This window comes from Notolabrus celidotus, unplaced genomic scaffold (assembly GCF_009762535.1).
Source record: "Notolabrus celidotus isolate fNotCel1 unplaced genomic scaffold, fNotCel1.pri scaffold_375_arrow_ctg1, whole genome shotgun sequence".
Lineage (NCBI taxonomy): Eukaryota > Metazoa > Chordata > Actinopteri > Labriformes > Labridae > Notolabrus > Notolabrus celidotus.
Genome location: NW_023260199.1, coordinates 6840 through 32984, shown reverse-complemented (window position 1 = coordinate 32984; position 26145 = coordinate 6840). Strand labels below are relative to the sequence as shown.

Here is a 26145-nt window from a genome sequence, read left to right as displayed (position 1 = left end):
AATAAATAAAATAAAATATTAAAGAAAATATTAAAGAATAAAAGAGGGAAACAAAACAAATGAAAATAACTTCTATCAAATTTTTCAAATTAATTAAATCATCCAAAAAATTAAGAGTTTATGGAAGGAGTGTGCAATATTTCTTTTTTTTGTTTTGTTATATTTTTGGGCTTTTTTTGCCTTTATTTGACAGGACAGCTGAAGAGAGACAGGAAACATGGGGGGTTGAGAGCGGGGGGAAGACATGCAGGAAAAGGTCGCAGCCGGGAGTCAAACCGGGGACCTCTGCAGAGGAATATATCCTCTGTATGTGGGGCGCTTAGACCGTTAGGCCACCAGTGCCCCAATATTATTTTACAGATATTTATTTAAGGGCACACTTTACTTTGATTTTATTCGTGTGTGCGATGAAAATGTGCATCAACGTACCGAGCTTCCTCCTTCTTCGGCTCTAGCTCCGCCTCCTGCTGCATCTTCCTCTGCTGGGTCTCCTTCTCCCTCCTCATCCTCTTCTCCAACAGCGCTGCTCTCTTCTGAGCCATGTTCCCATCGGCCTTTCCGTCCTCCTAACAAACAAACAAACAAACAAACAAACAAACAAACAAAAAGTTTAATTGATTATAAGTCGCTGCTTTAAAGGCTGCAGATGTGACACAGATCAGGATGTACTCTTCCTTGTATCTTTGCTCATCTGATCTGATATGATGCACCAGATAATCTGAGCTCTTAATGTGAAGTTAACTCTCTTTTGTGCAATATAAAGATGGCAAACAGGCAGAGGCAACAAAGGAGAGGATTGCTGTCTCTGCTAGAAAAGGCGTATTCCTCTGAATTATTTATAGACACTTATTTTGATTATGCAGCTCTGCTATCGGACATTTTCTTTGTATTAAGGGACTACATGAAACCATGATTTCCATAAATGCATGGTTATCTTTAACATCTCACTTGATTAAAGATGGTTTGCATGAAAGCTAGAGAGCAGGAGACTTTACAGTAGATATGTGTCCTCTACATGCTGCGTAGTTGATGTAAAAATCCTCTTTAACTGCACCGTTAGAATTAGAACTTGAATCTGAAGTGGGTTGTTTCCACTGTCTGCACGGCAGGCTGCTAATTTTAGAGCAAACTGCTTCATTTCATGAGAACATCCTCTGCTCCTCTCTCAGATATCTACTTAGTCCTTCTCCATCCCCACGTCTCCACAGCCGGCCCTGAATTATTCACAACAGCCCCAGTTTTATGACCTACATTGAAGACCAGACTACAGCAGGCGGGCCGTGTTACAACTGAAAAATGGGAAGATGACAACGCTCTCTCAGTGGAGACGGAACCATGAACCATTCATGATTTCATCTCAGGAACGAGAGCAGCTCGTCAGAAGAAACAAACATGGCTGCCTCGGGTTCAGATGCAGCACGCAGGCTGCAACTCTGACCTTTAAAAGTCTGTTCTGCAGATCTTAACCAGGGCAGATGTGACCTAAAAATCCCACTTGGGATAAACAAAGCCATTTCAAAGGTGCAGTGCGTAGAAGTCAGCAACATTTAGCAGGACAGAATTTGTGACAGAGAGAGGTTGTTGTTGAAGGGGTAGAAAAGAGAGAGCGTTTGCAAGGGGAAGAAGAGCGGTTGTTGCTGAAGGAGAAGAAGAGAGAGCGGTTTATTAAAAAGAAAAGAGAGAATGGTTGTTGTTGAAGAAGAAGAAGAAGAAGAAGAAGAAGAAGAAGAAGAAGAAGAAGATGAAGAGTGGTTGTTGTTGAAGGAGTAGAAAAGAGAGAGCAGTTGTTGAAGAAGAAGAAGAAGAAGAGCGGTTGTTGTTGAAAGAGAAGAAGGAGAGAGCGGTTGTTTTTCAAGGAGAAGAAGAGAGAGTGGTTGTTGTTAAAGAGAAGAAGAAAAAGAGAGAGCGGTTGTTGTTGAAGGAGAAGAAGAGAGAGTGGTTGTTGTTAAAGAGAAGAAGATAAAGAGAGAGCGGTTGTTGTTGAAGGAGAAGAAGAGAGAGTGGTTGTTGTTAAAGAGAAGAAGAAAAAGAGAGAGTGGTTGTTGTTGAAGGAGAAGAAGAGAGTGGTTGTTGTTAAAGAGAAGAAGAAAAAGAGAGAGCGGTTGTTGTTAAAAGAGAAGAAGAGAGAGCGGTTGTTGTTGAAGGAGAAGAAGAGAGAGCGGTTGTTGTTAAAGACAAGAAGAAAAAGAGAGAGTGGTTGTTGTTGAAGGAGAAGAAGAGAGCGGTTGTTGTTAAAGAGAAGAAGAAAAAGAGAGAGCGGTTGTTGTTGTTGAAGGAGAAGAAGAGAGCGCGGTTGTTGTTGAAGGAGAAGAAGAGAGAGTGGTTGTTGTTAAAGAGAAGAAGAAAAAGAGAGAGTGGTTGTTGTTGAAGGAGAAGAAGAGAGCGGTTGTTGTTAAAGAGAAGAAGAAAAAGAGAGAGCGGTTGTTGTTGTTGAAGGAGAAGAAGAGAGAGCGGTTGTTGTTGAAGGAGAAGAAGAGAGAGCGGTTGTTGTTGAAGGAGAAGAAGAGAGAGCGGTTGTTGTTGTTGAAGGAGAAGAAGAGAGAGCGGTTGTTGTTGTTGAAGGAGAAGAAGAGAGAGCGGTTGTTGTTGAAAGAGAAGAAGAGAGAGCGGTTGTTGTTGAAGGAGAAGAAGAGAGAGCGGTTGTTGTTGTTGAAGGAGAAGAAGAGAGAGCGGTTGTTGTTGAAGGAGAAGAAGAGAGAGCGGTTGTTGAAGGAGAAGAAGAGAGAGCGGTTGTTGTTGAAGGAGAAGAAGAGAGAGCGGTTGTTGTTGAAGGAGAAGAAGAGAGCGGTTGTTATATAAAGAGAAGAAGAGAGAGCGCACCTTAAAGAAGAAACCCCGGCACATCTTGGGATCCTGATCTGAGCCTTCCTCGTGACCCTGCTGCCCCTCCAGCTCATCATCGAGGGTCAGATCCTCCAGAGGCTTCATGACTGACAGAGGAACCTCAATCAGGTTGGTCTTGACTTGGCCCGAGGTCTCTGACTGAGGAGGGATCTCTGTAGGTGTCACTGTGAAGGTCTCTACCACAGGATGAGCCAGAACCTCTGGAAACGATGACCCGGTGGTCTGTTTGAGATCTGGAGCTGTGTTCATGTGTCCGTGGAGAGACCCGGTGCGTCTGGTTCCTGGGATTTGGCTTTTGAATCAGTGTGTTCTCTTTTGTTCTGCAGGGTTTTGGGGGAGCTTGGAGGTGTGTGTGCTACAAATGTACAGGTGAGCTCCCTCTCCGGTGACTCTGAGTCCTTGTGTTTATCCTTACTTGAGGCTACTTTAGCAGGTTTCTCCCCCATGTAAACGAAGGAACTGGCCAAAGGCTGGCAGGGAGAAAACCGGCGTAACCTGGGGATGCTGTCTACGGACTGGGGGGCGGTCAGGACTCGGTTGTAAGGGGCCAGCTTTAACTCGCTGGGACGAGCGGTGCGAGGGTTACGTGAGTGGAAGGAGGCAGATTTGCGTTTGATGCTGGTCGGGGAGCGGTGCGTGGAGCGAGGGGAGTCGGCTGGAGAAGAGGGTCCTGAGGATCGTGTGACGGCTCCGGCTCGTCCGTGCTTCTGCGGCGATGGCGTCGTGTGAGACGGAGGGATGACCCACGCCTGCTGATGCTGCTGCTCCCTCATCGCCATGATGACCTCCTGCTGCTGAGCCAGACGCTGCATCTCCGTCTGCAGGAAGGCCAAGGAGTGGTTGAGTTTATCTATGGAGTGAGTGTACTCTGTGAGGTCCACCTCAGTGGGCTGAACATGGCTCTGCCCTCCTTCCTCTCCTGCACCTGGAGACTTCGTCCAGCAGGAGGCGGTGCTGCTCTGCTCCGCCCCATCAGGTGTGTCCGCCTTCCTCCTCCCAAATTTAAAGGTCGGACTTGGACTCTCAGCTTTCCCTGCGTCCTCCCCGCTGGCCGCTCCGTCTCCTTTCCTCTTCACCACGTTGAGGAACGCGGAGTGGCCCATCTTCTGACGGTGCCTCGTGAACGCAGCCTCCACTTTCTTCTTCTGCGCTTCGATGGCTTTGCGTTTCTCCTCCAGCCTCATCCTCAGCTGCACCATCTCTGTCGCCATGACCTGGGCGGGGTCGTTGGGTGGAAGTTGCACGGGTGTAGGGGAAGCTTGAGCCGTAAGCGGCGGTGTGGTTTGTTGATGGATGGGACTGTGCTCGGGGGTCGGGGCCCAGGAGACGGATAAGGGGAGGCAGAACTCAGAGCCTTCAGGCGTGGTCTTGAGGGAGCTGCTGCTGCACCGCCCCGAGTCCGGCGCCGATGGAACGTGCTTCTTCTGCTTCTGCTCGGCGAAGCTGGTCATCTTCGCTCCTGAGGGGGATTTGCTCTGACTGCTCGGGCAGGGGCTCGGCGTGTCCATATCCAGGTCCATGTTCATGGAGCAGTCCTTCAGAGAGGAGTCCTCATCCAGCATGTCGTCTGTCTGGATGTGGATGCCGGTGTCGACCTCCGTGGTGTCCGCGGTGCTCAGAGGCCCTGATTCTGACAAGGGCTCCAAGCCGCCGACAGCAGCCCGGTGCTCCTGACTGTGCAGAAAGAACCCGTTGTTGATGCCCTCCACTTGAGGCCTGTTCGGGCTGTGGATAATCTGGAGGGCCTCCTCAATGGAGGGGGTTGTTTCTACGGCGCTCCCATGCCCGTTGGGGAACGCTCGCCTGCTGGGCTCCTCTCCAGCCAGGCTGTCCGGGCAGCCCTCCTCCTCAATGCCGACGCTCTTCCCGTTCACCGGCTGGAAGGAGAGGTTACGCTTCATCCCCCTGGGGAGGTGCTGGACCCTGAAGCCTGAACCATCGTCAGTGCTGACGGACCTCACCATGCCACGTGTGGACGACAGAGGAGCGGGAGCAGAGTCATCTTTGTCGAAGGGGATGTCAAAAGATACTCCGTAAGGCCCGGACCTGAACAGACCAACAGAGAGAAACCGCTTTAACACCTTCAGAGACTTCTCTTGCATTTCTAAGATTGTTTAGAGTCACTTTGCAAACATCACTACACTCTGTCTTCATCCTGATGGGATTATTAAACCTCTCAGGGAGCACAAGAACAGGAGAGCAAACCTTTTCTCTTTGGGCCAGGTGCCAAGGTTTCCATCCACAAAGGACATGGAGGTCGACCTTTTGATCTCTCCTGGATGAGACATGAAATCAAAGTTAGAATCACAACAGGAATGATAAAACCTACGTGACATAAATATCTACAAAAACAGACACAACACAATAAATCACCTGAGTGTCGAGGCTGAGGTCTGAGGGGCAAACTGGAGACAGAGAAACAAGATAACAGAGGTTAGAGGAGACACACAAGAACCAAAGAGCAGCTCCACTGCACCTGCTCATCATACATAAAGTCTAAAAGTAGTATGGGAGGTAGAGCATTCAGTTATCAGGCCCCTCTCCTTTGGAATCATCTACCAGTCAGGGTCCGGGAGGCAGACACCCTCTCTACTTTTAAGAGTAGGCTTCAAACTTTCCTTTTTGATAAAGCTTATAGTTAGAGCTGGATCAGGCTTGGACCAGGTCTTAGTTATGCTGCTATAGGCTTAGACTGACACACTGGGATCCTGTCTTACCCTCTCTCTCCTCTCTCTGCCTGTCTCTCACTTTAACTCTTCCTGTCCCATTAAAGTTACTAACCATAGACCTTTCTGGAGTCCCTGAGCTCCCTTGTCTCGTAGGTTCCTCTGGATCTCTGCTGTAGATTCCTTTTTTGGGGTCTGTTATTCATCCTTTCTTTTCTGCTCTTCTTTCCTTCTTTCTTTTCTTTCTTTCTTTCTTCACTTCTTTCTCTTTTTTTCATTTTTATTCCTTCTTCCTTTCTTCATTTCATTTCTTCCTTCTTTCTTTTCTGTTCTTCTTTCCTACTTTATTTCCTTTCATTCCGTCCTTTCTTTTCTTTCTTTCTTTCTTCACTTTTTTCCCTTTTTTCATTTTTATTCTTTCTTTCTTCACTTTTTTCCCTTTTTTCAATTTTATTCTTTCTTTCTTCCTTCTTTCTTTCCTTTTTCCTTTCAATCCTCCTTTCTTTCTCTCTTTTATTCCCTTTTTATTTAATTCCTTTCTCATTCCTTCCTTCTTTCTCTCATCTGTCCCTTTGTTTGTTTCATTTCTTCCTTCTTTCTTTCCTTTCATTCTGTCCTTTCTTTTCTTTCTTGCTTTCTTCACTTTTTTCACTTTTTTCATTTTTATTCTTTCTTTGTTCTTTCCATGTTTCTTCATCCTTTGTCTCCTTTTCTTATCCCTTCCTTTCCTTCTGTCATTCCTTCCCCATTTCTTCTCCTCTTTTTCTTCCTTCTGGTCTCCCTCTCTTCTCTCTTTTCTTAGACCTTTCTGGAGTCCCTGAGCTCCCTTGTCTCGTAGGTTCCTCTGGATCTCTGCTGCTGTGGACGTGGTCCAGACTCCAGCTGCTACAACTACTACTATCCGTCTCCCCACTATCATCTCTCTCTCTTCATCTCCCTCTATCCCTCTCTCCAACACGGTCTCAGCAGATGTGTGTCTAACATGAGTCTGGTCCTGCTGGAGGTTTCTGCCTGTTAAAGGAAGTTTGTCCTTGCCAATGTAACTTGCTAAATGCTGCAAAGTGCTCTGCTCATGGTGGATTAAGATGAGATCAGACTGAGTCCTGTCTGGAAGATGGGACTGGATCTGATCCTGGTCTTGATGTTGGGTCATTGTTGATAATAGAACATAGAGTACGGTCTACCTGGGTCTTTCAGGACTTGGGGGTCTCTCCATGAAGCTCCTCTTTGTTGCTTTGGAGATGGGGATGGCTGAAATACTCTTCAACAAGGATGAGGGCTCTGAGGAGAATGATGCAACATGGTTCGCAATCGAAGGCAGCATCAAACTGTGCATTGATTTCTACAGGTACTAAATTCAAGACTCACCTGAGCCTTCATTGTCCAGCATTCGTGGTTTCACAAAAGACGGCTTGACCACCTCAAACCACCAGAACAGCTCTGCCATGAACACCAGGTAGTTATTCTGAGGGAAACACAAACCAGACAAAGATTCAAAATAAGGACTGAGTGACAAAGAATCACTAAAGTGTAACATCACTGTATCCACAATCACTCTCTGTGTGGTTTCAGTGCAGCTTCTCCTCCAGTAGGTGTCTCTGTTAATCTTCACAGACGACCCGAGGTGATGAGTGTGGCTTCTCTCTGTCTGTCTGCAGATGAATAATTCACCACTGGAGCTTTATTTAACAAACACCCTCTCTGGAGTGCGATGCTTCACAGTGCAACCTAAAGGTGATTCATCAGCAGAGGGATCCTCGTCCATGCTCGGTGTTCTGAAGTGTTAATGTCAACTTTTAAATAAGCTGTAAAAACCTTCATCGACAGACATCATAGCTCGTCCCACGCCTCGTCAGCATATTTCAGATTGCATAATGTGGACGGTACCTGTGGTTGTAGCGAGGAGTGATTAATGCATTAACCTAATTCATAAAATCCAGGTCAGTTATTTTTTGCTCTTCTCAATCACAAGCGTGCGATTCAGCAGCAAACATGAATCTGATTGGCCGTGACATTTTGAAGGATCATTGCTTTGCCGGGTCAGGTCCACTTCAAAACCAGGTCAAGATGCAGCGGGTGGTCAGAACGCTTGAGGACTCCACGCTGCACAAATATTCATTTAATACAGTTATTTACTCTTTACACTCCTGAACACATTCACAACGTCCCTACACAGACTGTCACACAGAATCCACTCACTCTGCACTGATAGACTTTCTCTCTCTCTTTCTTTTCTTTCTTTCTTTCTTTCTTTCTTCTTTCTGTCTTTCTTTCTCTCTTTCTTTCCTTCTGTCGTTCTCTCTTTCTTTCTTTCTTTCTTTCTTTCTTTCTTTCTTTCTTTCTTTCTCTCTTTCTTTCCTTCATTCCTTCTTTCTTTCTTTCTTTCTTTCCTTCTTACTTTCCTTCTTTCTTTCTTTCTCTCCTTCCTTCTTTCCTTCTTCCTTTCTTTCTTTACTTTCTTTTTTCTTTCTTTTTTTCTTTCTTTCTTTCCTTCCTTCTTTCTTTCTTTCCTTCTTTCTTTTCTTTCCTTCTTTCTTTCTTTCCTTCTTTCTTTCCTTCTTTCTTTCTTTCTTTCCTTCTTTCTTTCTTTCTTTCTTTCTTTCTTTCCTTCTTTCTTTCTTTTCTTCTTTCTTTCTTTCTTTCCTTCTTTCTTTCTTTCTCTTTTTTCTTCTTTCCTTCTTTCTTTCCTTCTTTTTTCTTCTTTCTTTCTTTCTTTCCTTCTTTCTTTCTTTCCTTCTTTCTTCTTTCTTTCTTTCTTTTTATCCTTCTTTCCTTTCTTTCTTTCCTTCTTTCTTTCTTTCTTTCTCTCATTCCTTCTTTCTTTCTTTTTTTCTTTCTGTCTTTCTTTCTCTCATTCCTTCTTTCTTCTTCTTCTTCTTTTTCTTGTTTCTTTCTTTCTTTCTTTCTTTCTTTCTTTCCTTCTTTCTTTCTTTCTTTCTTTTTTTCTTTCTTTCTTTCTTTCTTTCTTTCTTTTTTTCTTTCTTTCTTTCCTTCCTTCTTTCTTTCTTTCTTTCTTTCCTTCTTTCTTTCTTTCCTTCTTTCTTTCTTTTCTTTCTTTCTTTCTTTCTTTCTTTCATTCCTCTGTTTTGTTTTTTTCTTTATTTCTTTCCTTCTTTTTTTTCTTTCCTTCCTTCTTTCTTTCTTTCTTTCTTTCTTTTTTTTTTCTTTCTGTCTTTCTTTCTTTCTTTCTTTCTTCCCTTCTTTCTTTCTTTTCTTCTTTCTTTCTCTCTTTCTTTCTTTCTTTCTTTCTTTAGGATACTCAATATCACAAGTATAAGCATCAGCTATTCTCTGATAGTCTGATGATTTATTATGATACAGATTATCTTATATAATATTAGATATTATATATTATGTTATATTATATTATATTATATAATCATACATATTATATTATTATATATTATAGTGTGTACTATTATTATAATGTATTATGTTATACAATATTAATTTTATTATATTATATTGTATATTATATTGTGTTTTATTATTTAATTAAGTTCTGTTATTTTTATGTGTTGTTATATCATATAATGCTATATTATTATATTCTATTATTCTGTATTTCATTATATTATTTTATGTCATATTATTATATTCTATTATTTTTTGTCACATATTCTATTATTCCTTATTTTCTTTTATTATATTTTATGTGTTATATAATGTTCCATTATTTTATTAAAATTTTATAATTTGCATGTATTGTTATATTATTATACTATATTATTTTATATATTATATTATGTTATATTATCTTACATTTTGTTATAATAAATTATATTATTATATTGTATTATGGTTTATTATATTATTGTCTTATATAATCTAATTATTTATTACAACTTATCATATTACTATCATTTATTTTACTATTCTCTATCTCCTTCTACTCATCTCTATTTACTATTTTTATTTTCTTAATTAATATATTCACTAAAACATGTTTATAAGACGACTGTCTTCTTAAGATGAAAGAAACTTTGACAAATTACTAAAGGGTTAAAGTAGATTAGTTTACAGATTCATTTTGTCAAAACTGTAAAACATTCTTCCACCAAATCAGTGTTTTTAAAATGAGTCAACATTTGTTATTTGCAAAACAGAAGTTATTCTGCACAAAGTAGACGTTTCTTCCACTTTTACGGCGTTCAATCATCATGCCACCTTCAACTTTTGTTGTATCTGTCGCAGTGAACATGCCTCCACTCATCTACACACACACACATGTGCATGCATATGCAAAACGGGTGCGTTGGAGCGGGAACGACCTTGAGCGAAAACGCCCCTTCCCCGCCTTCAGTCCACGCTCTCCAGACAAAGACAATGCAGCATGGCTCAGCTCTAAAGACACCTGATTCACCTCATCAGCAACATTTCACTCCACCATGCGTCCACCAGCGTACACATACACATCGTATTTAACCCACTCAAGCCCCCTCCTCCTCCTCCTCCTCCTCTTCCTCTTCCCATCACCAGCTGCAGCCCAGAAGCTCACCAGGAGGGGCCGAGGCAATTAACACCAGAAGCTGTGGTTTCCCCCGAGTCTTACTGCACCATTTTACACTTTTTGGTCCTTTCTTTTGTTTTACAGCACATGCATGAAGAGCAGCGCTGCGAACATGTGGAGAGGATTCTGGATATCACAGAGATAATATGTGGGAAGTAGTAAAACACAGGGTTACAAAGTGATGCAAGAAAATCAGTCAATTTAAGATATCAAGCACAGAGGACAGTTTCCTTCAGAGCTAGACTTCTTTAAGAATCAGTCATTACATTCTTTAAATCCCTCCACCATCAAACTATGATCTGAGTTAGATTCCCCCTCATTATAAGCCTGCAGTCACTGCAATCACACAAAGCTAGTAGTATACCAAAATGTCTGTTACCTTAACATGTGTTCAGCATGTGAAGTATTCCTCTATTGACCGAGAAAAGAAAGAGTCACAAAGATGAAGATGAGGAGGAGAAACACACAGAAAGAGAAAACGATGTCGTCTGGCAACGCTGGTGGCAGAAAGCCCAACCTGACTTCCTCCTCCCATCTGTCCCACCGACTACTACAGACGCACCAGGTGTGAGCGCGATCGCTTAATACCCCCGGTGAGCAGCCTCACACACACACACACACACACACACAGATCTCTACACAGCCCCTCCACTACGCCGACCTTCCAGCTGACTGGCGTTGCTACCCTCTGCCGGATCTGCAGCGCTGCCAGTTCCGGCTGTTTGGGGATTTGAGTGTGCCGGTGTTAGGATGAGGACTGAACCCGGGTTGGTGATTACAAGGAGGGATCTTTGGGTTAGTGGAGGTTGGGATAAAAAGGGGAGTTAATCTATGATAACGGGTCGGGCACAAGCAGCCCTCTCTGCAGGTTCTGCATGCACACACCCACATGTACACCCACATGTACACCCAGATATACACCCAGATACTGTATACACCCACATCAGGGGTATGCATGCAGAAAGTAGTACACAACACAAATCAGACACTATAAGAAGAGACAGACGAGCACACCCAGGGCATTAATGTCAACAATCATCGGGCCAGAGGGCTGATTATAGGATCGAGGTCCTGCAGCCTGCCAGACAGACTTACTCCAATCTGGAAAACCCCACTCTGTTGATTCACCGCCAAGACTTCCTCTCAGAAAACACTACACTTACTTTACAGATCTAAAGAAAGAGGAGAAAAACTACAGAAAAGGAAAGTCCAAGCTTCCTAAAGAGGCTGCAAACATCTGATTCTCAACGCTCAACAGACCTGCAGTGCAGGAAATGGTAAAAGGACTTTATGATGCTGAAAAGAACCATCAGTACTTAGAGGTTGCGTGATCCTCTTAACCTGCAGGGGGTCTAGGGAGGGAGGTTTATCCCAGAGTAAGATTTACAGTAAATCACAATCAGATACTGTCTCAAAAGCAAAGCAACTCAGTGTTTTAATGTCAATAGTTTCAAATATCTTTGTTGTTCACTACATTTAATTTTTTTTTTTTGAAATGTACAAGTTACATTTGCATTCTATGTTTTAAAAAAGGTTCATAAAACATGTTTGTGGTTTTCACAGTTAAAAATCTAACTTTTTCCTTTTTCGGATTGTATGTTTTTTATGTGATTTTAGGTCTAGTGTGTTAATACTTGATGTCAAAATGAAAAAATAACTGCATAGTCAAACGTGTGGGGTTGTGCTGAGAAAAATGACACCAAACAAGGCAAGGTGAACAGATTTTTTTAAGGGGAAATATAAAAGTAAAATCAAATTGAGTCAAAAACTGCGAACTACACCCTCAAGCCCATAGGGTTAAACTTTACTTGCTACTGTCACAAAAGGTGCTTTCAACTGCAGGAACTTTACCCAGGAACTATGTACTTCGGGGGCGGGGCCTGCAGTACCCACACTGCTTTTATTTCACCCCTCCCTCCACACCCCTGTGATTCACTTGGTTTAATAACTCCTGAACATCGGTGTGAATGCGTCTCTGTCAGCTCCCGGTGTTCCGGTTTTCAAAGTGACCCTGTAAACTGGAGCCCTTCAGCTGAACGTGTCCGTGTTTGTGGAGTTTACACAGCTGTTGAAACACAGAGGGAGTTCCTGGGAATGCAAACTAGTTTAGTTTTTATTAAGATTTCAAAATATCCTCATCAGATATTTAATGATGGTCTAAAGACGTTTATGAGGGATGCATCCGGCTGTCTCCAGTTAACAGGGTCGCAGTTTAGACCAAAACACTGGGCGATCTCTGCCACGGCTTTCATTCATTCATTCATTCATTCATTCATTCATTCATTCATTCATTCATTGCTTTTTACATGTTTTTAACCGCAGGCGCAGGTTTTTCTGCTTTTGGAGCAAAATTTCAAATTTGAAGAAAATTAAATTTTTCGAAAGGCATCTGGATCAACTTTTTTGTCAAATTTTTTTTTTGTCAAATTTTTTTTTGTCAAGACTTTTTTTTTTCAAAATTTATTTTTTTCAAAAAAAAAATTTTCACAAATTTTTTTTTTTGAAATTTTTCTTAGTAACATTTTTATTAGTCAAAATTTTTTTTTGTCAATTTTTTTTTTTTTGTCAATTTTTTGTCAATGTTTATGAGGGATGCATCCGGCTGAGAGTCTCCAGTTAACAGGGTCGCTGTTTAAACCAAAACACCGGCCGATCTCTGCGATCACGGCTTTTTGAGTTCAAAAGGATTTTAAAGCCGTGTTGAAACGTCTTTGCTACTCGCGCTTATCTCCTCTCACGTGTTGATTCAGTGAATCCATCTGTGATGAAATATAGCACCATCTAAAACAGCGCCAGCTGAGTCTCTTCATGCTAACAGGCTAACTGTTGTGTTGCTCATAATGACACCTGCCTGTCCGTCTGCTTCTATGGTGTCATCTGAAATAAATGGCATTCGTCTTTGTTTTACTGCCCTCTAATGGTCTGTTGGTGTAGTGCATTTACTTTTTTCCCTCCATACGTCACTGGCCTGATTTACACAATCTACCCGGGACTTCAGCCCGCGGTCGAAACGCAGACAACAATGGGGGACCAGGAACCTTTTAGTTTTTCAGGGGAAAGTAGTTCTGGGGGCTATAGGACCCCGGAACTCTTGGTCGAAATGCACCTTAGGATGCATTCCCAGGAACTCCTTCTGTGTTTCAACAGCTGTGTAAACTCCACAAACACTGGCACATTCAGCTGAAGGTCTCCAGTTTACAGGGTCACTCTTCAGACTGGAACACCGGGAGCTGACAGAGACGCATTCACACTATCAGGCTCAGAGAAGACCGACGTTCAGGAGTTATCAAACCAAGTGAATCACAGGTGTTTGTGATGTTATTGTGGACGGAGGGTGAACTAAAAACACTGAGGGTACTCTACCAATCAGAAACATTCAGCATCGCAGGCCCCACCCCCAAAGTTCCTGGACCTTTTGTAAAGTACTACCCCTGAGCAGGGACTTTTGGAGGAGATTAACTACCCAAGAACTAAATTTAGACCCTGGTTCCTGCAGTCTTAAAGCACCGTTTGCTAGCTGTGTCAGGTGTTTTAGTGTCCTCTGTTGTCTCTCTCTTGTCAGATGTGTTCATGAAGTGGAAGGAGCTTTCAGAGGACAGCTCCAGTCAGGTGTAAACCTAAACTGGAACACCGGTCCATCTCTGACATGGTGGGTTGAAACGTCTTTGTCTCTGGCGCTCGTCTCCGTCCAAGTGTTGATTCAGTGAATCCATCTGCAATAAAGAAGGATCAACTCCTTCTTTCATGTCATCTTTGTTGAATGGCCTTCGTGTCTGTCTTACTGCCCTCTACTGGTCTGGTGGTGTAGTGCAGTTACTTTTTTGGGGTGGAAATGCAGGCAACACTGGGGCCACAGGAACCATTTAGTTCCTGGTTGAAAGCACTGAGACTTTTTCTCACTACTTTGATTTGTGCCACTTTGAAGCAGCACACTTCTATCAGTGATTTCTTGATTTAAAACATCAGAGGAATGATCAGTGGACGTTAAACTGTATTAAAAAAGCAGCTTTTGAATCACAGTCAGTTCTCTACTTCTCTTCCTCGAGGCGACCTCAGCACGCCTGCTTCAAACCTCGGGGTAAAGAAGGAGAGAAACGCTGGCAGAGACCCAGAGCTGCTGTTTCCACGTCTCCTCCTCGGATCCACAGATGGTAATTTAGATGTGCTGTGAATTAATTAAATGAGGAGGTGCTAAATGAGAGTGCGTTGACGTGATTTACTATCCTGGCGTCCGTTAGGAGAGGATCGCCCCTCAGTAATGTGTGTATTGTAGTGCGTTGGGGGTTGGGTACTGAGGGTCTATTGTCTCTGATGGAGACGAACTCAAACACACAAATATGTTCAGTGTGGATTTTTATGTGGAGTCTTATGAAACCCAGAGAGAGAGAGAGGGAACAGATGCTGGGCTGTTTTGGTTTTATGAGCAGTCCTCTTCACGTTCAGGCTCAGAGGAATCTAACACAGAGGTGTGAGACGGACGGGTGGAGGTGTGAGGATGAGACTCACTCAGCTGTCCAACATTCAGACTGAGAGTCCTCATCCTTATTCTCTGCTTGATAATATCTGTTATTACCCGGCTCTCTTACTGATCTCCCGGCTGTGAGAGATGCTTGATTCTGATTGGTCCAAACCCCTTGACTACGGTTATTAACTTTCACTAACATGAGCAACACCAGAGACAACCTGATCACACATGTCAAAGGGTTTCGGCACATTTAGCCCCCGACAGGGTGAGACAAGACCCGACGCGATACCCTCGACAGGGTGAGACAAGACCCTGATGTAAAGCTCCATGCAGGGTGAGACAAGACCTCGATGTGAAGCCCCTGACAGGGTGAGACAAGACCTGACATGATGCCCCCGATAGGGTGAGACAAGACCCCGACGTGAAGCCCCCGAAAGGGTGGGTAAAAGATCCCGACAGGGTGATAGAAGACCCCGACGCGAAACCCCTGACAGGGTGAGACAAGACCCGATGTGAAGCCCCTGACAGGGTGAGACAAGACCCTGATGTGAAGCCCCTGACAGGGTGAGACAAGACCTGACATGATGCCCCCGATAGGGTGAGACAAGACCCCGACGTAAAGCCCCCGACAGGGTGAGACAAAACCCAACGTGAAGCCCCCAACAGGGTGAGACAAGACCCGACGTGAAGCCCCCAACAGGGTTAGACAAGACACCAACCCGAAGCCCCAGACAGGTTGAGACAAGACCCGATGTAGAGCCCCTGACAGGGTGAGACAAGACACCAACCCGAAGCCCCAGACAGGTTGAGACAAGACCCGATGTGAAGCCCCCGACAGGGTGAGACAAGACCCTGATGTGAAGCCCCACACAGGTTGAGACAAGACCCGATGTAGAGCCCCTGACAGGGTGAGACAAGACCTGACATGATGCCCCCGATAGGGTGAGACAAGACCCCGACGTGAAGCCCCCGACAGGGGGAGACAAAACCCAACGTGAAGCCCCTGACAGGGTGAGACAAGGCCCGACGTGAAGCCCTCAACAGGGTGAGACAAGACCTGATGTAGAGCCCCCGACAGGGTGAGACAAGACCCGACGTGAAACCCCCAACAGGGTGAGACAAGACCTGATGTAGAGCCCCCGACAGGGTGAGACAAGACCCGACGTGAAACCCCCAACAGGGTGAGACAAGACCTGATGTAGAGCCCCCGACAGGGTGAGACAAGACCCGACATGAAGCCCCCGACAGGGTGAGACAAGACACAACCCGAATTCCCCGAAAGTGTGAGACAAGACCCAACGTGAAGCCCCTGACAGGGTGAGACAAGACCTGACATAGAGCCCCTGACAGGCTGAGACAAGACCCGACATACAGCCCCTGACAGGGTGAGACAAGACCTGACATAGAGCCCCCGACAGGGTGAGACAAGACCTGACATAGAGCCCCCGACAGGGTGAGACAAGACCTGACATAGAGCCCCTGACAGGGTGAGACAAGACCCGACATAGAGCCCCTGACAGGGTGAGACAAGACCCGACATAGAGCCCCTGACAGGGTGAGAAAAGACCTGACATAGAGCCCCTGACAGGGGGAGACAAGACCTGACATAGAGCCCCTGACAGGGTGAGACAAGACCCGACATAGAGCCCCTGACAGGGTGAGACAAGACCTGACGTGAAGCCCCTGACAGGGTGAGACAAGACCTGACGTGAAGCCCCTGACAGGGTGAGACAAGATCCCGACGCGAAGTCAACAAGCTAAATATGTCTGAACTCTTTTCTGTGGATTGATTTGACACGATGTGTGATCAGTTTGTCTCTGGTGTTGCTCATGTTAGTGAAAGTTAATAACCGTAGTCAAGGAGTTTTAACCAATCAGAATGAAGCCTCTCACACAGCCTTAAGTTAAGTAAGAAAACCGGGTAATAAGTATGACCACTAGAGAATGAACGCATTGGGTGAAGTGTGATATTCATCGTGGTGTCCGTTCAACGTCAGACTTGTCCAAACACATCAGGTCCTCCTCTTCCTCTCTATCCTCCTCTTCCTCTCTATCCTCCTCTTCCTCTCTATCCTCCTCTTTCTCTCTATCCTCCTCTTCCTCTCTATCCTCCTCTTCCTCTCTCTGTTAGAGTAAAGTGTTATCACTCCTCTTCGTCTCATCTCTCCTCTTTCAATTTTCTCCCGCATCAACGCCTCGCTCTCGTCCCCTCCCCGCCGAACGCCTCGGCTCCATCTCTATAATGAGGTCTCCATTAGAACGACGGGCCGCGACGTTCACAACATGCTGCTGGTAACTGGGTCAAGGTGACTGAGTCTAACCGGTTCTGTACAGTTCTGTCTGCTCTCAGGCGATAACTGCAGCTCCAGGGTTTTATTTTATCCCTGGTGGAATCAGAGTCAGCGAAACACGACTGCTGCTGGAGTCAGTGATGTCTCTGTGATGCTGTGTGTTCAGTTTATATGTGAGGACTCTGGCCCTGAGTGCTTTAACCCTCATGAAGGCACATATTTCTGTGAGTAAATGCATACATCTCTCTGCACCAGTTCCATCCAGAAGCAGTATTTTTAACCCAGCGTGGCTCACATGTTCCAGTTTAGTCAGATGAGACGGTCCATTGTTGTTCGTCCTTGCAGTAACCTGTACGCAGCCTGTGCTGAGAACAACAGTTCTCCATCAGAGGACACGCTGAGGCAGAGTCAAAGTCGTTCACATCATCTCTTTTTTTCTACTCTTCTGCAGCTCTGAGGCGACACACTCAGAGACGGACACACAGAGGACGATTATAAACACTCTGCACGGATGGAAAGTTACACTGAGCCAGCAGACGGACAGCTGTAAACTGTCTCTGAGGTTTGTTGGGCCTTTTGTGTGGTCGGATGGTGACAGTTGCTGTTTTGGGATGTTGTGGGATTTGAGGACTCCTGGGAAGCTTTTCTACTCTGACAGAGAAAGTCCATGAACAGCTAAGGATCCGTTTCAGAGCAGATATAACTCATTGTGCTTATAAACAGCAATAAAATGAATGAATGAAGCATGTGCTCAAATTTAGAAACTCTTCACTCGAACATCAAACACTGGCTCCAGCACAATAAACTGCAAAGAGAGCCGTGTCCTTTAACGCTGTTTTATTGGTGCTGGCAGAGCTCATTTTCTATTCAAGTCTAATGTGATTCAACTTAACTCAACTTTATTTATATATCACCTTCAAACATTCAGCATGCAGCCAGAGAGCTTCACAAAAGAACAGAGACAGAAAACAACAGAAAAAGGTAAAATGATACAAGGATAAAGAAGATAGAGGAAAGAAATATGAAATATTTTAAAATAAAATCATTAGGGTGAGGATTTAGTGTAATGGTTAAATCGTGGGCCCATGCAGCAGGTGGCCTGGGTTAGATTCCAGCCCGTGGCCCCTTTCCTGCTTATCATTCCCCCATGCACTCTCTCAAGGTTTCTAGTTCTATCCACAGTCCTGACCTCTCCAATAAAGGTGTAGAAGCCCCAAAGATATAACTTAAAAAATAAAAATAAATTTAAAAAAATCATTATGATAAAAACAATTTTAAAAAATCTGGAATATTAGAAAAATAAAATAAAAACATGACAATAAATAAAAATAAATAAAATAAGATAAATACCAGAAAAAATAGAATAAAATAAAAATACAGTAAAATAAGATAGAAAAAATAAATCTGATAAATACCAGAAATATTAAATAAAATCATGACAATAAATCAATAAAATAAAATCAGATAAATAACAGAAAGAAACAAAAATTAAAATAAATCAATAAAATAAAATCAGAAAAAATGAAATAAAAATAAAATAAGATAGGATAAAATCCCCAAAAATAAAAATGATGCTTGACGATGGTAATAATGGTGATAATCCAGTCCTGGGCTAAAAGGAAAGTACTCCAAATTAAAGCCAGATCAAAAAGGTGAGGGTAAAGTTTAACTCTAACCCAGAGAGCTCACTGTTCTAATATCATGGGGCAGAGAGTTCAGAATTTAGCAGCATAGAAACAGAAAGTTCTCTAACTGGAAGTTGTGAGGGACACCTGATGTGACATCAATGTCACTTCCTGATCACTGACCAATCAGAATCAAGAAGGGGCGGGACTTCCAGAATCAACTTTGTCAACAACAATGGTGTATGGAAGAGAAAGTTATCACACTTGATTTTTTAGGGAACATTTCTGAGTTTAGAGCTGCTGCTGATGCTCTGACACGATTTCTATCAATAGTTTTTACAGTTTCTTAGTGACATGTTGTTGAATGAAAGCAAGTATGAAGCAAACAGAGCATTTAAAGACCCAACGGCCAAGAAAAGGAAGCAGAACTGGGCCATGTCCGAGGAGAAGATGAAGCTGAGTTGTCATTTTTACCAGATGTATGCATTGTTATGAGTTTCCTCATGGAGGTGGGAAGGAAACTAGGGCAAAGAGTCGAAGCTCTTTCTATGACAGAGGCTCTGAAGCAGATTCACTCATGCATATACTGAGATATGATCAATATCCTCCATCAGGAGCAGGCAGCCTTGAAGCTGCACACATGCAGGGGTGACAGTGACACTGGAGGAGAGATTGAGGACTGGAGGATAAACCAGGCTGCCAGGAGGAGAGAGACACAGACAGACACAGACAGACACAGACCTGGACTGACTGACACGGTGTGACACAGACTGGAAGAAGAAAGAAGAAAGAGGAAAAGGAGGAAATGAATAAAGAGAGAGAGTTAAAACAGAATGAAGCACATGCAGGCGTGTAACGACAGGAGGCCCAGCTCTAAGCTCAGCGCTCTAAGCTCGCGGTGGTGAAGACAGATCGTTTGGATTGAATGGTTTTTCCACAGCATGACTCACCACAGCGACCCACAGAGCTGCTCATGTCTCCCCTCTCTCTCTGGATACCACGGCACATGCTTTTCTAATCTGCTCCCCTCATGAATGAATGACCGCACAGAGGACTCAGGATCAATCATTAACACGGGTACGAGTCCACATCTTTCAAACTCAGACCGCACATTACTCCACGACTTCATTAGATTTCACATGAGGTCACAGGTTTTTCTGCTTTGACTACAAAATGACATTTCTTCTTTCTGCAGACGCGTTTAAACCCTCAGCTTTTAAAGGCAGCAGTTCTGACTCCAAGGCAGTGACGACTCTCAAACACTGACTGTAAAAACAAAGATAAGGACACTGTTCTGCAGAGGGAAGCTTTGGACACCGACCAAGAGGGGTCAGCATCACAACAGAGTCATGACTTAACCAGGAGTCTTTAAAATGATCCCTAAGCTTAGTTTATTAGACTACACTCTAAAACAGGGGTTCCCAAAGTGTGGGTCGGGACCATAGACTGTATATATAATGAATGTTATCTCTCTTGGCTTGAAGTGAGGCCACCACAAAAACTGCTCCCCCTAGTGGCTGGCGGCAGTATAGGTCAAAAACTCTGTCTCCCCTATTCATTTGAATGGAGCTTCAGTCAAACTTTAAAAAATAAATACACATGGTATGAATGTTTCTCATGTCCGTATGCTGTGGTGATATGTAGTTATTATTTGACTGTTTTGTGTTCAAGGCCTCTTTTTTATGAACAGTTTCTTCTTCTTTAGTTATTAGAGGTTAAAAAACAGGGTTTTAGGGGGCGCTGGCGGACTAGTGGTCTAAGCGTCCAACATATAACGGGCTACAGGCTACTACCCAATTTCCTGTCTCTCTTCAGCTGTCCTATCCAATAAAGGCGGAAAAGCCAAAAATATAACTTTAAAGAAACAAAAAAACAACAACAGGATTTTACATCCGGGTTTACTTTGATTGACAGCTGCCGTAGAGAGACACTCCATAGGACCTCAGGATGCTAGGCTGTAGGGTGGAGCTTGTTACCGTCTGTGCAGACTCTGGCTGCAGAAAATGTAAAAGCTGTCAGCGTTCTGGAACAAGATATTTTGGCAAAACCGTACAATAGGAAAAGGCAGAACGACGCTGTCTATTATATATAAAGTCTATTGTGGGGACCCCCTGGGGGGCCACGAGACCCAAATGAGGGGTCATGAGATGTCTTCCAGAATGTTTTTTTTTTAAGTTATTTAAAAATATATATTATTTCTTTATTTACCATGTTTTCTTCTGTTTGTTATTATTTCTTTATTATTATTATTATTAATATTGTATTTATTAATATTGTATTTATTAATATTGTATTTATTAACATTGTATTTATTAATATTGTATTTATTAATATTGTATTTATTAATTTGTTCTTCTCTTTGTTGGTTTTGTAATCTTATATAAAATGTGTTAACTTGTGCTGAACAAAGAAATACTAAAAAAAATGCAATAAAAAGAGTTGAATGACAAAAGTTATCTAAAAGTTATCTTTAGCAGACTAGACTACTGTAACGGGGTCTTTACAGGACTCCCTAAAGTCCATCAGACGGCTGCAGCTCATACAGAATGCTGCTGCTCGAGTCCTAACAAGGACCAACACAGTAGACCACATCGCTCCAGTTCTTAGATCTCTACACTGGCTTCCTGTCTGTCAGAGAATAGACTTTAAAATCCTGCTGATGGTTTATAAAGACCTGAATGGTTTAGGCTGATCTGCTACTACTGTATGAACCACCTGGACCTCTGAGGTCATCAGGTACTGGTCTGCTTTCAGTTCCTAGAGTCAGAAGGAAACATGGTGAAGCAGCGTTTAGTCATTATGCTCCACATATCTGGAACACACTCCCTGAAAGCTGCAGGTCTGCTCCAACTCTCACCTCTTTTAAATCAAAGACTAAGACTTTTTTATTTAACACTGCCTTCATATCTTAGATTATTTTAACTCACTTTAAATTAAAATTTTAACGTAATTTTTAATATATTTCTAATTTTCCTTTTCTTTTCTGTTTTATCATATTTGTCATTTTAATTATGTTCTTTTATGCCTGTCTGAATGTTTCCAATGCTTTTAATGTTTTAATGTAAAGCACATTGAGTTGCCCTCGTGTATGAAATGCGCTATACAAATAAAGCTGCAATGACTTGCCTTGCCTACAAATAGTACTAGTAATAGTGAAAAATATCAACAGAAATAGTAGCTAAACTTGAAATAAAACCTTGAAAATATAAAGTGTAATGAGTTTTCTGCCTTTCTTTGTTTCCAGATGACTCCTAAGTTTAGAGTTAGTGAACAGTTAATGATCTAAAGCATCAGTAGCAGCAGGTTCATTCATAACACACAGGAAACACAGACACATGCTCATATAGGGAGGGTCATTTTCTGCAGACCAGCGAAATGAAGACACATTAAATCACTCTGAGGGACAGTGGGGGTCGTTGGCTGAAAGGTTTGGGAACCCCTGCTCTAAAACACACACACTAAACGTCCCCAGCATCAATAACTGAAGAGTGAGAGTCACATCAATTCGTCTGCAGCCGAGTGTGATCCGTACCTTGATGGTGGAGGAGGCGTACAGCATGTCCTCCAGGCTGAAGTGGCAGCAGCTGCTCAGGTTGTCTTTGCAGAAGTCCTGAACGAGCTGCAGGTTGTAGAGCCGGTCGGCCAGCGTCGTGTTCTCCTTCAGGCAGACGTCTAAGAGGGAAGAGGGAGCCATGGGGTCGTAAAGGTCACAGTGAAGTCAGAGTGATGATTGAAGGGGTTATAAAAACAAACTGCTGTGTGCTCGAGTTTTTTAAGATTAGAGATGTGTTGCTGAGAAAGATCTTTATAACCAATCGTGAGTGAGTGTTGTGGATCTATGGGTGGAGCTGTGTGTGGAGAGCAAACAGAGTGATTGATCTGTTGTTCTGCTGAATGGTTGATTGATTGATGTGATTAAGATGCATCTTTTGTTTTCACTAATCTTTGATCAGTTAAGTGATGCATTCAGGGACAGGGGAAAAAATGGGACAAATCCATTACTATTGAAAATAACATTAGCAGGGAATGAAAGAGAGAACATGTTTAGAAGACTGTTTTTTAAGGCTCTATTCTTCCATGAAATCACTGCTGTGTGATAAACAGCAACTAAAATACGTCTGTAATCACTGTGAAAAAGCATAAACTGTATATTAAATGGACGTAGTAGCGAGACAGGAAACGGGAGACACTGCCCTCTAGTGTTTTGGGGTGGTACTGCAGCGCGACATGCACACAGCTTTGAAGTATGTAGAGCTCATGTCTGCATCAGTCACTGCTGCATAGTGTCAACATCAAGCAGGAACCACCACTCTTAAAATATTAAGCCGATGCAGAAGTGTTATGAACTGCAGTTCCTCCAGTGTCCACTAGAGGCTGGCTGCAGAAACACCAGAAACCACATACACACCCATTCAAAGAAGACGATCTTTACAGCAGAAATAAACATGTTAGTGGTTGTTGAATTTAAAGGGTTAAAGCTTTATTACATTAAGTTGTTTTTATGTGTTTTATCATGATTGTTTTTTTTTTATTTATTTATTATACAGTGTCTTATGTTCTGTGTGTTTTAACCAGGCGGCAACCTCTGGTCTTAAAATATGGGTCTAAAAAACTGCAGTTCCTGAATTGTCCACTAGAGGCTGGCTGCAGAAACATCAGAAACCACATACACACCCATAGAACAAATATATACCCCACTGTCCATATCTGAGAATTGAAATTAAATAATAGTTATTTAAAGCTGCTGTGAGGAACTTTTGTTTTGTATCGGTTCTGGCGCACCCTTGTGGACAAAGTGATACCTCTTATCTCTTGTCCTTCATATGTAAAAGTAGTGTTTTCAACAAAAACCTCATCCTGTTGTCTTTTAACAGTCAATTTTATCAAGCAATGTGATTATTTTCCATGAAAACAGTCAAATAAAGGATGTTTCTGAAGCGAGATGTCCATCATGTGGTCTGACACCTACCCCCTCAGGGCGGATTCAGGCATTAAAAATGACAACAGAGAAGGTGTCAGTGTTGCTGCTGATGGTCTTGTTTGCTATTGAAGGTGAAAAAGAGGCATCAGGATCATTTTCAGTCTGTTTCTCAGCCAGTTCAAAACTCTTCACAGGGCCTTTAAATTTTGAGTTAATCCAGTTTTCTTTAAAGACGTTAGAGACTCGTGGGTTTTTATAGCTCGGTGTATGTGAAGATATCAAACTCATGAGTTTTGCCCAAATAAGGTCGTGGCTGACTTGATTGACAGGCGGGAACACTGTAGCTGTTAGCGAGGAGGCTAAAGCCCCGCCTCTTTACCTCACACTAGCTCGGATGAAGTTTCCGATATGGCACCCGCCGATGATCGGCTTCAAAACAGGGCTTCAGGAACAGACGGGTGACGTCACGGAGACTACGTCCATTTATTATACAGGATGTGGTCAACAAAGAAGTCTAACTCTCTCCTCACCTTCTAACGGCAGCAGCTGAGGGCAGTAGAAGTGCAGCATCGCCCCGAGCGCCGAGCCGTCAGTGCTGTCTTTCAGCAGGTTGTCCACAGGAGGGATCCAGGGGAGCGGCTGAGTCGACGTCTGCTCCTTCCTGTAGCGAGCCTGCAGAGCACGACAGACGCACCCATTAATCACACGTTCAATCAGCCACACTCTGTGGACTTCAGTTATTTAAACACAGCTGTGTCGTGAAGAAGTGTGCAACATGCATCTCTTTAAAGCAGCAGCAGCCACTTTCAGGCTTTATTAGCTTTACTCATGAGTGGAGGGAACTGAATCAGGCTGGAGAACACTGAGAGGGAAACGTTCCCACTGTGGGAGAGTTAAGATCTGCACAGATACAATGAAACGGCTCATTAGGAGATTCAGATCATTGTTAGTTCCAATTATTCCCTGCATGTTCAGGACTTTTAACTCACTTAAATGTGGAGTATTTACAAACTCAATTCCACATGACCAATGTCAGAATGCATGCTTTATTTTGAGCGCAGAAATCTTTATAGCAAGACAGTTGCATAAAGTCAAACTTTCTGCGGTGAGAACTGGAACAGGGACTCAGAAACGATTTCATGCAAAGGCTCCCAGACGTCCCATCTTTGAAATTAAATTCTAATGAAATGAAGCTTTTTTTTCTTTCTCCTAATCCCATGGGAACTCTTTATTCAGTCCCAAAGGACTCACAGAGACCTTCACGTTAGCAAACACAAGGACGTCCGTTAGACAATCAGAGCAGAAGTGTAGGAATCTTTAGGTCATTGTGTTTGGACCGCCCCAACAGTTCAATGGGAGCACTCTCAGCCCTCTAACAGCAGATATTCACTCCTCTGTAAAGAGCCTTGGTGTTCAAATTTGGAAAACAAATATCTTCTGTGGTTCAGTCCAGCTTCTTCCAGCTGAGACTCATAGCTAAGGTGAAGGCCTACCTCCCTCCCAAAGATTTAGAGAGAGTGGTTCATGCCTTTATTACTTCTAGGCTTGATTATTGTAATTCCTCGTATGTGGGCTTAGACATGTCGTCTATTCAGCGCCTGCAGCTCGCTCTAAACGCTGCTGCTCGCCTCCTGACTGGCAGGAAACAGAGGGAGCACATCACACCCGTGCTGCATGCTCTCGACCGGCTCCCAGTCCGCCACAGGATTGATTTTAAGATTGCACTTTTACAGTACAAGGCCCTGAATGGATTGGCACCATCCTACTTGATCTGATCTTCTCCATGTTCATAACCCAGCTCAAGCACTGAGGTCAACAAACCAGCTGCTGACTGGATGTGCCTAAAAGTCGCCTTAAAACCCGGGGGGACTGAGCTTCTGCAGCAGCGGCCCCCAAGATCTGGAATGGCTTGTCACTCCAATTAAGATCGGCCCCCCTCTGATGAGTGTTTTAAATCTTTGTTGAAGACACATCTCTTCTCTTTGGCCTTCTCCTCGTGAAGAGGACAGTAATATCCTGATATGTTTTTGTCTTGTAAAGCACTTTGGTCAACACTGGTTGTTTTTAAATGTGCTATATAAATAAAGTTGACTTGACTTGACTTCACATCTCTTCACCAACATGAGCTCAAAGTACTAAAACTAGAAAATGAGGAGAACAGATTCATCATTTCATTTATTCCAGTTAAAGCCACATTTCTAAGATCCTCATCATGGATGCAGCATAAGGAAACATTAGTTAAGACAGAGAAGGAGTGTTTGTGCAGCAGTGAAGTCACAGGTTGATGCACACACACGTGACACAATGATTGCAATAATCAACACACACACACACACACAGATGCAGATGAAGGAGCAGAGCGCTGATTAGTTGACTTACAGGCACAAGCTTCATGTACCACTTGGTTGGAGACTGCAGCAGCACAAGAAAAAAACAGACAAAGAACAACAAAGACATACCTGTTAGTGAGATTAGTTTGTAATGCGATTAGTTAGAAAAGGAAAGACATGACAGCAGCTGTGGGATCAAAGGCAGGGAGTCCTCTGTGTGTTAGAAAAAAGCAGCCCACACAACCCCCAATAAGCCTGAAATTCTGTCCGTCTCAGGGTTTCACTTCTTATTCTTCCCCAGGATAAGAGTTTAGTCATCGGAGGACCGAATATAGGCCGCTTTGGGGTCACAGTTTCCCTGGGATATAATGGATCTGCGACTGAACAGGAAGCATAATGGAAGACACACTTAAAACCCTGCATGAGACAAAGACAAAGACTCACATATAATCTCTGCTGATGCATAATTTAACTTCGATTTAGGATACTTATA

General features: G+C 43.2%; 1 protein-coding gene across 1 annotated transcript in view; it reads right to left on the bottom strand.

Moving 5' to 3' along the window:
• Positions 1–429: 429 nt before the first annotated feature.
• Positions 430–26145, bottom strand: part of LOC117809722 (calmodulin-regulated spectrin-associated protein 2-like) — a gene marked incomplete at its 3' end in the record, with an annotated part of 27246 nt that continues 1530 nt past the window's right edge. Inside the window, 10 exon segments of the mRNA XM_034679189.1 lie at positions 430–566; positions 2821–3092; positions 3095–4890; positions 5050–5119; positions 5218–5249; positions 6695–6791; positions 6879–6975; positions 21934–22073; positions 23853–23994; positions 25702–25734. Coding sequence (XP_034535080.1) covers positions 430–566; positions 2821–3092; positions 3095–4890; positions 5050–5119; positions 5218–5249; positions 6695–6791; positions 6879–6975; positions 21934–22073; positions 23853–23994; positions 25702–25734 — 2816 coding nt within the window.